General features: G+C 41.4%; 1 protein-coding gene across 1 annotated transcript; it reads right to left on the bottom strand.

Moving 5' to 3' along the window:
• Positions 1–283: 283 nt before the first annotated feature.
• On the bottom strand, positions 284–779 carry LOC309561963 (small ribosomal subunit protein eS19-like). The gene has a single exon (XM_082266053.1). The coding sequence runs from the start codon at positions 752–754 to the stop codon at positions 317–319; it is 438 nt and encodes a 145-aa protein (XP_082122179.1). The 5' UTR covers positions 755–779; the 3' UTR covers positions 284–316.
• Positions 780–14786: the final 14007 nt, after the last annotated feature.

Here is a 14786-nt window from a genome sequence, read left to right as displayed (position 1 = left end):
CGGGACGCAATACGCTCCAAAGAAGCTCTTGTACTTCTTTGGAGCGTATTGCGTCCCGCGATTTTGTTTGCGCGATGTTGCCGCGATTCGGCAGGCGGAAATCGCGGCAACATCGCTCGGCGTTTGGGGGGCTATTGCAAATCAACGGGCAACGCTAGGCGACCCGCGATTTGCAATAATCTCTGGATCGCGGGCGGAACTGCGGCGGTTCTGCCCGTGATCCAAACGCTGACATGTGAATGCAGCCTAAGTAGTTTCTTTTTTTTTTTTTTTTTGACGTTTTGAGCAGATTATTTTATTTTGTTTACAAATGTGTTTAATGTTTCTTGTTGGCTGCTGCAACCTGTCCAGCAATTCTGTCGAGGTCTCGCTGTCCTTGTGGAGTCAGTTTGCGACCTCCATTGGGGTCTTTCTCCACCATTTTGAGTCCCTCCAGAGCCTGCATCACCTTCCTGGCCACGGTCTTTGATCCACTGCTAAAGTGGCTTGGCATGACACCATTACGCTGGCGCCCACCATAGATTTTTGTCATGGAGCTGACTCCGGCACCACCACGGAGGTACAAGTGACGAACTGTGGAAGCAGCACGGGTGTAGAACCAGTTTTCATCATAAGGTGCCAGTTCCTTGTGTTTGGCAAGTTTAACTGTGTCTACCCATTCTGGTACTTTTAGTTTCCCAGACTTCTTGAGGAAAGCAGACAGGGCCCTGACGAACTCCTGCTGGTTAACGTCTGTCACTGTTACTCCAGGCATCTTCTCTGTGGAGCCGAGAAGGGAAAAGGGCCACTCTAACTAGTTTCTAGTCAACATCTGGCCACATACTCTTGAAGGACTACTGCATCAAATGTGTACTCTGTTGTACCCAGTGTAATCAAGGGGACCCAAGCAGGAGCTTCAAAGAAAAGAGTTGGGATAATACCACATTTTTTTCCAAATTAGACGTGCCTTTGTGTGAATGACCTAAATTCAAATACTCTTGGCTGCAAGAAGCAATGTTTTTGCAGGCTTGACATTTTTCAACTGAGGAGAAGTCACACAAACCATTTCTTGTTGAAATTGCAGTTGCCACCTCATGCATTCCAAGTTTTCATGCCATGAGAAGTTAAAATGTATGTAGACCATCAGCTCCCATGCCCCCGTTTCCAGCCTCCAGACACCAGTCGTCCCTAATTTCTTCATCAATGTTAACCATAGCAACCACAGCTACAACTCAGTACAGCTTACTCACAATTATATATCAGTACCCTACTCTACAAGCTTCTGGTTCTGTTCACATCTGTTGTGTGCAGCCACTGTAACTAATCAGATACCCATGGAAACCACTCAGGCACCCTATCTTTGTATTGCTACCATGCGCTCTCAGGTTTACCGATGTTCCATCTGCCAATAAAACAGCCTGATCAATGATCTACAATTACCAGTAAAACTCCAGTGATCAAACCAAGAAAGGAGCAAACATATTCCAGCTGACACTGTTCTGTCACTGAACACTCCTGCCTCAGCTTAACTTGACAGATCATTTGTCAGTATCAAGCTCCATACTGTTTGAATGTGTTCCTGTTTCAGACCAGCATGTTTCTGCACCAGCTTCTGACCAGTCTATGCTGCCACCAGCTTCTGTCAAGCCTTGTCATCGTCAAATTGCCAGCTTTTGACCAGGCTGCTTACCTTCCAGCCTGCTTATGTACCAGTCCAGCTTGCATCTGTACCAGCAACTTCATTTTAGCCTACCTATGTGCCAGCAATTCAAGTCCAACTTGCCTCTGTGCCAGAAGTTCTAGTCCAGCCTGCCTCCATACAAGAACTTTCAGCTTTTTGATCAATGTCAGTTGTTTCAGTCTAGCCTGCCTCTATGTCAGCTGTTCAAATCCAGCCTGCCACTATTCCAGCTACTCCAGTCTAGCCTGCCTCTGACCCAGCTGTTTCAACCTAGCTTGTCTCCATACCAGTTGGGTAAATCCATTCCGACTCTGTGTCAGCCTTAAGCCATATTTGCTCCTGCTCTGGTTGCTGCTGCCTATCCTCTGAAACTCTCAGCACTCCAACCTTTCCTCTCTAAAATAAATTCTTCCTGTCTCTCCATAAGAAGTACAATTCATCCCTTGGACAGATTTGCTCATTCAGCTAAGTGGAGCCCTCAACCGTTCTCTAAATTTCTTTGCTCTAAAGGCACTGCATTCCATTTCTGCATCTGTGATCCTGCACCCTGAATCTGCTTCTAGAAGCCCATCCAACATGTCTATACTTCATTGGTTTGCACATTCTGCTTTAAATTTTGCACCCCATCTCTGCTCAAGAAGCTGTGCATCCCACCTCGGCTTCTAAGGTCATGCACCCTATATCTAATCCAAATGTCTAACTGTTCGACTCTGTTCCAGAAGCCTTGCACCTAGTCTTTGCTTCAGTGGTTCTGAACCATGACCATGCCTCTTTTCTAAAGATTTTGCATCCTTTCGCTGCCTAGCACTCAATCTCTACTTCCTAGGTCATATATACACATTTAGTTTTCAGGGTCCTGTATACCGATTTGGCTTCAGAGGTCTTGCAGTTTGACTCCACTGGATCTCTTCCTGCTGCCCAGCCCACTTTGTTGACTCTCTGAATGCTCTCCAGTTAGAAAATGCTAACTATTTACCTGCTGCCAAGCCCAACTCCATTGACTTTGTGCCTGCTGCCCAGCCTGACTCCATTGTTTTTCTTTCTGCTGCTCAGACCTACTCGGTTTTGAGTGTTCCTAAAGGACATAGTTTATTGTGAAAGACTTTTGCAAATCATGCAGCATGGCTTCCTCTGCAGCCCTCAATGTTTTACTCCATCCTGATAGTCACAATCTCCCGGGCAGCAGCTGTGCAACCGGCGGGAGGAGGGAAAGTCGGTCAGAAGTGGTGCTGCAGATTGGTGAGGAGAGCGGGGACCCTGCAATTAGGGGGGCCACAGTGGGGATGGTTGCTCTTTACATTTTTTTTTAGCACTTAGCACTTAGCACTGTGGCAATGGATGAAATTGTTAGCAGGAGAGGCAGCTGGGGGAAGCCGATCATTGCATCCAGCCACGGTGATCGGTGCTGGTGGAGGGGGGGATCGGTTGGTGTTAGGGGGTGAAAGGTGTGCTGGATGTCAGAAGCAGAGGAAAGGGGAGGCATTTTAGCAGCAAGGGCAGCAGGTTCTGTTGAGGGACAGAGAGCAATAGAAGGCAGACAGGCAGCGGCAGTGGGAGGGGAGTTACATTTGAGGTGAATAACTATGATTAGCAGGATGGAATCCACTGATCAGAGTTATAGGATTGTTCAGCAGAGTCTGCTAAATGTAACGCTCATGCGTTTTTTGTTAATGAATGGATTTGCAGCTGCAGAATTGTTACACTCAGTAGTCGTGTAGAGATTCTGTTGAACAACATATCCAACTCTCAGGACTTCATCACCGTGCACAGCCTGTTATGCAATATACATACACTCAATATGATGTTCCTGGAGTGATAGAATATATGATAGTATAGAGGTGAGAGACAGGCGATAGTATGGTGAGCACTCAGTAATAGTATTCAGGAGAGTGGTAGGTGATGGTATTATGCAGATAGGTTCTAGAAATCATGTATAGTACAGATGGTAGGGGACAGCAGAATATATACAAGATAGAGTAACCAAGTGCAATGATAGATGATGGAAGTCCCAAGAGCTAACAATCTATGCAGATGATAGGAATAGATTAGATATTAATAGTCTTTGTAATATGCAGTAGATGATAGTGAAAGTATAGGTTAGGAAGGAATCCCCTGTGGGGTACTTATCACTAGATAGTTAGTAGTAGCAAGGTCCAGTAGTAAGGAGTGATCCGGTAGCGAGATACGGGATCGGCAGCGAGGTTCCGGTTCAGTTCAGGCAAAGGGTATAGCTAGAAGCTCCGGCAGCACAAGACAAGGTAAGGTGAACATGCGGTTTGATCGAGCAATGAGTGAGAGCAAACCGGCGATTGAAATAGCCGCTCATAGCGGCGCTCGGCGATGATGTCATTGCCCTTAAAGGTGTATGTGTTCCATTTGGATAGCAAGATGGGACGCAATGTTAGGAGAGAAATGGAAATAAGGGTACCATAGGTACCAGAACATTACAGTACCCCCCCCCCCTTAAGGCCGGCTCCGGAAGGCCTCTAGAACTGGTTTTTCCGGGTATTTTGAGTGGAAATGGCGAATCAGTCTAGGGGCATGTATATCGGATATATCCAGCCAGGTGTCGTCTTGGGGCCCATAGTTCTTCCATCGTACTAGATATTGGAGTCTTCTTCTATGGATACGAGAATCCAGAATCTCCTTTATCTCAAATTCTTCTCCGCCTTCAACTTGTACAGGAGGTGGAGGTGAGATGGTAGGCCTTATTCCTTGATTAGGAACATGGGGCTTTAGTAGCGACACATGGAAGATGGGATGTATCTTGAGGTCTGTTGGTAATGTGAGTTGTACTGCAGCTTTTCCAATAAGCTTCTCTATTGGGAAAGGTCCCAGGAATAACGGTCCAAGTTTTTTACTAGGGATCTTTAATCTCATTTTTTTTTAAAAAGCCAGACAAGATCCCCAATGGCATATTGGGGAGAGGGTCTCCTACGAAGGTCGTAGTACCTCTTTTGTTGGCTATGAGCATGTGAGATGGTGGTGTTGAGCAAACCCAGGGAATCCTTTATTTGGGTAAGATAATCAGAAGCCACTGGATTACTTGATGGCAAGATACGTGGTGGAAGAAGTGTGGGATGAAACCCATAGTTTAAGTAGAATGGACTTTGTTTAGTAGTGCTGTGGGTCGCGTTGTTATAGGCGAATTCCGCCAGCGGGAGGAGGTCCACCCAATCGTCCTGTAGATATGAAGTATAGCAACGTAGATATTGCTCAATGCACTGGTTAACTCTCTCTGTCTGTCCGTTGGTCTGAGGGTGGTAAGGAGAGGTAAGTTTTCGCTCTATTCGTAGTATCTGACATAGAGCTTGCCAAAACTTCGAGATGAACTGTGAACCACGGTCAGACAGAAGTGTTTTTGGAATACCATGTAACTTAAAGACATGTTTCACAAGTAATTCCGCTGTTTGTTTGGATGAAGGTAGTCTTCGGATAGGAGTGAAATGTGCCATCTTGGTCAGATGGTCCACTGACACTAAAATGGTGTTGAATCCTTTGGAAGGTGGTAGTTCCACTATAAAGTCTAAGGATACCACTTCCCACGGAACCTGGGGTATTGGTAAACTACAAAGTAGACCCGATGGTTTTGTAATGTCAATTTTGGGCCTTGCACAGATGTCACAAGATGAAACGAACTTTTGTACAGTCGTCTTCATGTCAGGCCACCAAAACTGCCTAGTAAGTAGATTGAATGTTTTAGTCATACCCATATGTCCTGCCATAGGTACATCATGCGACAATTCCAAGATCTTGGTTCGCATAGTAGGGGGTATGTATAATTTGTCGTTGTAGTAGAGGAAGCCTTCTGCATCAGCATTTAGTTGTGGTGGAGGTGAATCCAGTCCTATGCTGTGCAAAATCTCTTCCTTCAGGGAACGGACAACACCGATAATACGTTCATAGGGTATTATAGGAACTGAGGGAACCTCGGCGTAGCCATCCTCGGTTAATCGTGAAAGCGCATCCGCTTTTTTATTTTTGTCTGCAGGCGTGTAGGTCACTAGAAAATTAAATCTCAAAATGAATAACGACCATCGTACCTGCCGGTGGGAAAGAGTTCTATTAGTCTGAAGGTATTGAAGGTTTTTGTGATCAGTATATATAAGGATTGGCAATCGAGTACCCTCAAGTAGATGTCGCCAATTCTCTAATGCCAGTTTTATGGCTAGTAACTCTTTTTCACCCACTGGGTAATTCACCTCGGGGCTGCTTAATGACTTTGAGAAGAAAGCAACTGAGTGAAGTGGTGAAGTGTTTGTTGGTCGTTGTGAGAGAACTGCTCCTACTGCCATATTTGACGCATCTACCTCCAAGATGTATTGAAGGGATGGGTCTGGATGGCTTAGTATGGGAGCAGAAGTAAAGCTTGATTTCAACAAGCAGAAAGCTCCATTTGCTTCTTCTGACCATTTGAATGTTTTTTTTGTACTTGTGAGTTGTGTGAGAGGTCTCACAATGGCAGAGAAGTTCTTAATGAACTTTCTATAGTAGTTAGAGAATCCGAGGAATCTTTGTAATGCTTTGCGAGTTGTTGGCACAGGCCAATCTAGAATACAGGATATTTTGCTCCTGTCCATTTTGATTCCATTTTTGGATATAATGTATCCTAGGAATAGTACCTCCTCTTTATGAAATAAATATTTTTTTGATTTAACATATAAGTTATGTGCAAGTAGTCTTGACAACACGAGTCTTACATGTTTTATGTGCTCAGGTAAGGAATGAGAATAAATAAGTATATCGTCCAAATATACTACAACACAAACGTCAAGCAAGTCTCTGAATATATCATTTATAAATCGTTGGAAAGCTGCGGGAGCATTACACAACCCAAATGGCATCACGAGGTACTCGAACAGTCCGTATCTGGTTCTGAATGCTGTCTTCCATTCATCCCCGTCACGGATTCGAATTAAATTGTATGCCCCTTTTAGGTCCAATTTCGAAAAGTATGAAGCTCCGCGCACCTGTTCTATAATTTCAGGAATAAGCGGTAAAGGATAACGATCCTTTATTGTAATGGTATTTAATTGTCTGAAATCAATAATAGGTCTGAGACTTGAATCCTTATTGCGGACAAAGAAGAGTCCTGCAGCAGTGGAGGAAGTAGAAGGTCTGATGAATCCTTTCGCCAAATTTTCATCCAAGTATTCCTTGAGATGAGAGAGTTCATCCTGTGAAAGAGGATAAACGTGACCGAAAGGTAATTTGCTATTAGGGAGTAGATCGATACAACAATCATAGTCCCTATGGGGAGGCAATATTTGAGCGTTTTTCTCAAGGAAGACCTCCGCCAAATCGTCATAACATGGTGGTATAATCTCATCCGACACCACAGACAGGATCCTTCCATATGATGAGAGGTTACACGTGGTTTCACAGTAGTGAGAAGAGAAGGATAAAGTTCTTGTTTTCCAATCGATGATAGGTTGATGTATGTGTAACCAGGGGAGTCCCAAAATAATGGGAAAATGTGGTGAGGTCAGTACATCAAAAGTGGTGGTCTCCACATGGGATTTGTCAGCAGTAACGAGGAGTGCCTGTGTCTGATTGGTGATGGGACCAGAGGATAACGGAATACCGTTAATGAAACTAACAGAGACAGGTTTAAGTTTTGAAATAATAGGTATTTTATTTAAGGTAACAAAACAAGTATCAATGTAGTTTCCACAAGATCCTGTGTCAATCATAGCCTTGGTGGTGATCCTAGTTTGGTCCCACTGTAATGTCAAATGAATAAAAAGATAAGGATTAGAAAAGGAAGTTGTTAGTCCCCCTAGCAAGACATTTGAACACTCACCCTCTTTTTTGCGGACAAGGGGACAGCCGCTTATCAAATGATCCGGGGATGCGCAGTACATGCAGAGATGTTCGGATTTCCTCCTGGCACGCTCGGAAAAGGTCAAAGTTGGACGTATCATTCCTACTTCCATAGGAGTAGGGTCAACAGGCGACATCTGAGAAGGTCTGGACAATGGTAATCCCATCTTCTCAGCCTTTCTTTCTCGTAGTCGTCTGTCAATATTGACACTGGTCTGTATCAGGCCATCCAAGGTGTCAGGTAAATCCGCTAGGGCGAGCTCGTCTTTAACGGCTTCTGATAGGCCGAGTCTGAACTGCGTTCGCAAGGATGTGTCATTCCACCCTGAATCAAGGGACCATCTTTTGAAATCTGCCATGAAGTCCTCAACAGGTCTCCTTCCTTGTTTTAAAGCCCTCAATTGGGTATCAGCAGTACTCTGCTTATTGGGGTCTTCATATAAACTAGCGAGTTGCGCTAGGAATAAAGGATAGGAGTTAAGGAGTGTGTCATCTTTCTCAAAGAGAGAGTCTGCCCAGGCCCGGGGGTCACCCGTCAAATAGGAAATAGCGGTACAGACTTTGATTTGGTCGGTGGGATAGGTATGAGGTTTCAACAAGAAAAGCAATCGACATGCGTTTTTAAATTCACAAAATTTACTCCGATCACCAGTAAACACTAGAGGAGGGTTTACCTTAGGTTCACGGGGCTGGGCAGCAGAGAGCTGCGCAAGACGGCCAACCTGCTGTCTTAAAGCCTGATTTTCGTTTTTTACCTCTGTAAGAGCAAGTATCAATGCATCTACTTGTTGTTTTAGTTGCATTACTTGAGTGGACAAATCTGCTGAATCCATAATTTTTTTTTAAGGCTCGATCAATCTGTAACGCTCATGCGTTTTTTGTTAATGAATGGATTTGCAGCTGCAGAATTGTTACACTCAGTAGTCGTGTAGAGATTCTGTTGAACAACATATCCAACTCTCAGGACTTCATCACCGTGCACAGCCTGTTATGCAATATACATACACTCAATATGATGTTCCTGGAGTGATAGAATATATGATAGTATAGAGGTGAGAGACAGGCGATAGTATGGTGAGCACTTAGTAATAGTATTCAGGAGAGTGGTAGGTGATGGTAGTATGCAGATAGGTTCTAGCAATCATGTATAGTACAGATGGTAGGGGACAGCAGAATGTATACAAGATAGAGTAACCTAGTGCAATGATAGATGATGGTAGTCCCAAGAGCTAACAATCTATGCAGATGATAGGAATAGATTAGATAGTAATAGTCTTTGTAATATGCAGTAGATGATAGTGAAAGTATAGGTTAGGAAGGAATCCCCTGTGGGGTACTTATCACTAGATAGTTAGTAGTAGCAAGGTCCAGTAGTAAGGAGTGATCCGGTAGCGAGATACGGGATCGGCAGCGAGGTTCCGGTTCAGTTCAGGCAAAGGGTATAGCTAGAAGCTCCGGCAGCACAAGACAAGGTAAGGTGAACATGCGGTTTGATCGAGCAATGAGTGAGAGCAAACCGGCGATTGAAATAGCCGCTCATAGCGGCGCTCGGCGATGATGTCATTGCCCTTAAAGGTGTATGCGTTCCATTTGGATAGCAAGATGGGACGCAATGTTAGGAGAGAAATGGAAATAAGGGTACCATAGGTACCAGAACATTACACTAAACAATTCTGTTATAGGTTTACGGTCACCGAAGTGACCATGAGCTTATAGCAAAAGGAGAAATGAGGTCCATACGGCGTACGGACCTGGCCAGCTGCATACGGCGTACGGACTCTGGACTCAATATGCATTTGGAAGCAATGGCTGGTTTTCTTATTTTTAAATGGGATAACCATTTTATTTCTTTATTTTGACTGGAGTTCTGCTTTAAAGAGTTAAAACTGAGTTCCATGACACTCTGAAAAAAGAGAAAACGATAAAAAAGGGGAAGAAATGAAAGAATAATACATTGCCAAATACATTTGTTTTATTTGAATAGAAATCCTGTCTCACTTTGCAGTGATTGGGGGTTGGAAAAATGCTGTATCCAGTAAAGGATTCTACAGCTTCAATATGTCAGTTGGGTTTTTGCTTAGTATAACTCCATAAGCTACAAGTCCCATAAGAATTCACAGCAATGGGGCTTTGTTCTAGAATGAAGCCGCAAATCCAATTTCACAAGAAAGGGATGGTGTATTATAAGACATTAGGATAATCCCAGTGCTTTAAGCATTCTGGCACACTTGACCATGGGATACCATTTTGTTGGCTCAAAGCTCGTGGACAGGTGAAACCAGCATAATTATGTTGACTATATCTTCATTCTGTTACCCAGCAGCTAGATAAGACCTGTTAACTTTCTTTCAGCTAATGATAGCTACTTCATTAGAGGGAAGATGAAATGCTGTAACACAATATATAAAATTATTTGGCCTCTGTAGCCATCACTAGACTGTTCATGTGTTATTGTTTTTTACCTGAAGTGCCGCTTGAATGAATTTGAAGGAACTGAAAATCCCAATTTTTTAGTTAAGCAGCAAGTAACTGCTGTCTAGAAGGGACAATGGATAGCGCAGTGGCTTAGTGGTTAGCACTCATGGCTTGCAGCACTTGGGTCCTTCCGGGACACTATCTGCATGGAGTTTACATGCTCTTCCGGTGCTTTCTTTGGTTTCTTTGGGTACTCCAGTTACCTCCCACACTACATAGACATTCTGGTAGTTGAATTGGCTCTTATTGAAATTGACCATAGTATGTGTGTATAAATTGGCTAAGCACATGTGTTATCAGATTCTGCATGCTGATCCCAGACAGTGTAAATGGGGAGAACTGAGGAAATAACTTGCAGCATACCTTGTGAAAAACTATGGAAAAGGGTCTTAAGCATAAGACATGATACCTAGAGCACTGGACCATATGATTGGCAAGAGTCAAATATTATATCACACTCACACACTCACACAGAACAGGCTATACAAACACATGTGGCATTAGGGAACAATGGTGTAGTTTAATTTTGAGCCTTTTGTACTACAGACACATTTTTACTCTCTCCAGTATTATGCCAAACTGGCACCAACTCTTAATTTCACCTGTGTTTTCATGTGCCAAAAAACTAGCATGTGCTTTTGACAGATATTACAAAAATGCATAGAAAAAAATAACTTTTTTCTCAATATGTTCAATTAGATCCAGCCACAATAATGCATTCGTTTAGATGAGTTCATAACCCCATCTGCTTGGATAACATATTAGGTAAATATTATTGAGAATGGGGGCAGTGAAGGTATATGGGTCAGAAGGAGTATAGACTCTCCTTAACCCATGACTGAATTGTGATGAGGCCAAGATCCCTGTTACTAAATAAAGAGAGCATTTTCTGGCCTAATTCTAAAGCATGAGTATTGCATTTTTTAAGTAATCAATAGTTTTCCCATCACAAAAAAATGAAAAGCAGACCATCCCAAAGATGACATGCAGTAGTTTCATCAATCAAAATGAAAATGTGTTACGGATCTACAGATATAGAATAAAACCTACTACTGCTGCTTTAGATTTTAACAGCTAGTTAAATACAATCTATAAAAAATAGCAACTTATACAAAAAGTTATTAATACAAACACACAACTATAGATACTGTGCCCCTTTGCTCACAACAAGTAATGATAATTCTAAAGAAGTATGTCTCCTACAGCTCAAGATCAGGTCTAAAAATAAAAAGCGTGTATATCAAGAACAAGCAAAGGACACCAGAAGCACAATTTTTTTAATTAAATTGAAGGTTTGTGTGTATTTGTCAAGCTCAATTTACCAACTGCATTCACATAATTTCATCACGCTCATTTACATGCACCATGAGTCTTTGCTAAGGGCTGGCAGAATCCAAACAAGGGAGACCGCTCTAGGTGAGGCTGGGATCAGGTGCTGGTCGGATCCGCAATCCAAGGTAGCTTCAAACAAAAGAAATGACCGCACTTCCGATAACTTCAAAGAAAAGGAGTGTCTTTATTCCACATCAATCGAGTTGGCAAATACAAATACACACTGTGAGTGCAGGACAATCGGTGGACGCGTTTCACGACTGGATATGTCGCTTATTCATCACCAAATTCACTCTGGATGTGCATCGGCCATATATACACCCCATACATACAGCTGGCAACAATTGGAGTCATCAAGCTAGTTGTTCCTCCCTTTGGTCACCTGTTGGGAATCTACGGCTAGATTGCACAGACAGAGTGATCCCAACAAAATCCAAACTTAAAAACACTTGTGAAAAAACATTTTACATATATATAGATATCAATCAAATGAATATCCTTAGTGGTAAGTGCTGAAGTGAAAAAATAATCAAGAATAAAAACATATATTCAGTGTATATAATACATTAATTATATATATAAAAAAGATATATGCATGTATAAAATATAAATAAAAAGAATATGTGTTGAAAAAACCTTTGTGAGTGACTTGAAAATGATGTTGATATACTATAAAATATTGATTGGTCATGTGCCATGTCACAAAAAATTCTTGATGTCTAAAAGAGCCGTTTAACCGGCCGCAAAAACGATGTATTGTATTCAGAAAAGGAGCAGTTTAAATATCCAATATGCAAAAATGTGGAAAAAGTAAAAAGCTCTAATCTGTGAATTTCTGCCCAACAATCATGTGCAAAATAATGCGGTGGTATATTTTTGAAAAAATAAGAAGAAAAAGTGAAAAAATAAAAAAATGAAAAATGAATAAAAAATTCACAGTGTATATGAATTACCGCATCGATGTCTCAAGGATATGTTTCCGTGAAACATTTACAGATGGTGAAACACTAGTAAAATTATATAAGAGATAGTCACATGTGTGTGAATCGTATGTATAAAAAAATTATTATTATTATCTCCATATATTAATGGATATACCCGATTCAACATAATCAAATGTGACTAATCTAAAAATGCAATGCACAGTGACATAGTTTATATTTATCTTATTTTTCTTAAGTTGTATAAACAGCGATGGGTGCTAATCAATGTGGACACATTGTAGCAACCCATTGCTATATTGAAACATGTTAATAATGTCAGTGTGCAACTCCTTTCTCATGGCTGAATTTCTCATATAGTGTTAAAACCACAAAACCTCTTTCTAGAAGAAAAGCCTTACAAAGAAAAGGCCGTCCAAAAAGAGGGGGAGAGGGGATTGTTTGGGAAGAAAAAGAAATACAAAAACAAGGAAGAATCGGGTACAGATCACTATATATTAATAGGGTAAATTTGGCCAAAATTAGCTCACGATTTAAATTAGTTAAACATGCTAATAGGATACCCGATGTGTTAAAATCGGCCAGTCTATGGGTATACATGGAAGTTTATCTTATCTAAATCAATCTAAACAATCTAAGATTTGATTATTGTATTGTTTTATTTTATTATAATCTATTTTATCACTATGAATACTGACATCTTCCATGAATCCCAGAGGCAGGGGAGAAAAAATTGGGAATGAACCTCCAATATGTTGTTATAATTATGTATTTTAATATTGAAAATCTATGGTACTACAGATGACTCCAGGACTCTAACTAGAATGCATCCAATATTTTATCACATATATATGTACATCCTATACGAGCATGTGGAGTCCGGAGTCATCTCTATGATTCTCACAGATCTTGAGAAAAACTTAATAGGTGCCATTAAAGTGCTTATATATATACATTCTAGCTAGGATAAAATGGTCTCAGATATTCCTATATGAAAAATTATCACTGGATATCTTGTATGAATTTCATCAAAGCAGGGGAATGTTGGTAATGATCATTATTCTGGACAGATGTTGAACTGGTATGAATACTAGTGTAACTAGTGGACGTTTAGGTATAAAAATGTGTCACGTCCCACTCAAAATTCATACCTTCGGGTATTCTTGTACGGAGTTTGAATATCCAGAAAACTTCACGTTTGCAAAGTATCTGAAAAATATCTCCTCCTCTTTTAGGTTTTGAGATTTTTTCAATGACCTGAACCATGACCAGGGAAATATCACCTTCATGTAGGCCGTTGAAATGACGAGCGACATTAGTTGATTTGAAACAACGAATGTCGCTTAAGTGTTCTCTAAATCTATCCTTGAGTCTCCTCGTTGTTCTGCCCACATATTGGGTTGAACACTTTTTGCAGGTGATCAAATATACGATATAATCAGAGTTGCAGTTAAAAAACTTGTCTATTTTGTAGGTCCTGCCACTAATAGTGGATTGAAAATGAGGACTTTTTAAAATATGGGGACAAGTGACACAGTCTTGTGCCCCACATCTGTAGTTTCCTCTACAGTGTAGCCATGTTAACGATGGGGGAACCTTCTTAGTTTGATACATACTAGGGGACAGTACATTTCCCAAAGTAACCGCCCTTTTTGCCACAATATTTAGTCCCTTTCCCAGAATTTCATTACATGCATGGTCTAGATATAAAATAGGTAGATGTTTATTTATTATGGATTTTATATGGTTAAATTCTAGACTATATGGTAATGCCAACGTGACCGAAGGTGTAGATTTATCTTTTTTAAATTTTCTTCTTATTTTTCTACTTATATTCTTGTCACTGGAGGGACCCTTTGTCCTTTGTATAACATTGGGGTCAAATTCCTGGTTTGTGGATGCAGTTTGATTGGATGCAGTGAGTTGCAGAAGATCAGTGCGATTTCTCTCAAGGGCTAATCGATAGGCTCTGTCCAACATCCACTTGGGATAGCCTCTCTGGAGAAAGCGTTGGTATAGGGAATATGATTCCTCTTTAAAAGTATCACTGTTACTGCAAATCCTTCTGAGCCTCAAAAACTGCCCCACAGGGATCCCTTTTATTGTGTGGAGAGGGTGTCCCGACTTTGCATGCAATAGGCTATTGCCTGCCTGGGGCTTTCTATATAGGGAGGAAACAACTCTATCTCCTACATGACTCAAGGTTATGTCCAGAAATGCAATTTTATCCGGACTGGAAACGCCCGTAAAGGAGAGGTTTAAGTCGTTATTGTTCAAAAACAAAGTAAATAATTCAAGATCGACAGATTTGTGACAGATAAATAGTAAATCGTCAATATAGCGACGGTACAAAAAAATGTTATCCCTATATGGGTTTCCACCTCCAAAGATGCGGGACCTCTCCCACCAACCCATGTAAAGGTTGGCTAGGGAAGGTGAGAACTTGGCTCCCATCGCTGCCCCGCATCTTTGGAGGTAGAACACACCATCAAAAGCAAAATAGTTATGTGTTAATAAATAATCAAGAATTTCTATCAAAAAAGCCTGTAAGGTAG

Source organism: Pelophylax lessonae, assembly GCF_965119305.1.
Source record: "Pelophylax lessonae genome assembly, chromosome: 8".
Taxonomy (NCBI): Eukaryota; Metazoa; Chordata; class Amphibia; order Anura; family Ranidae; genus Pelophylax; species Pelophylax lessonae.
Note: the sequence above shows the minus strand (reverse complement) of the source record. Positions and strands in the feature narration are given on the sequence as shown.

Bases quoted from the DNA above. Each gene is read 5' to 3' on its own strand.
- LOC309561963 (XM_082266053.1), bottom strand. From the start codon at position 754: ATGCCTGGAGTAACAGTGACAGACGTTAACCAGCAGGAGTTCGTCAGG.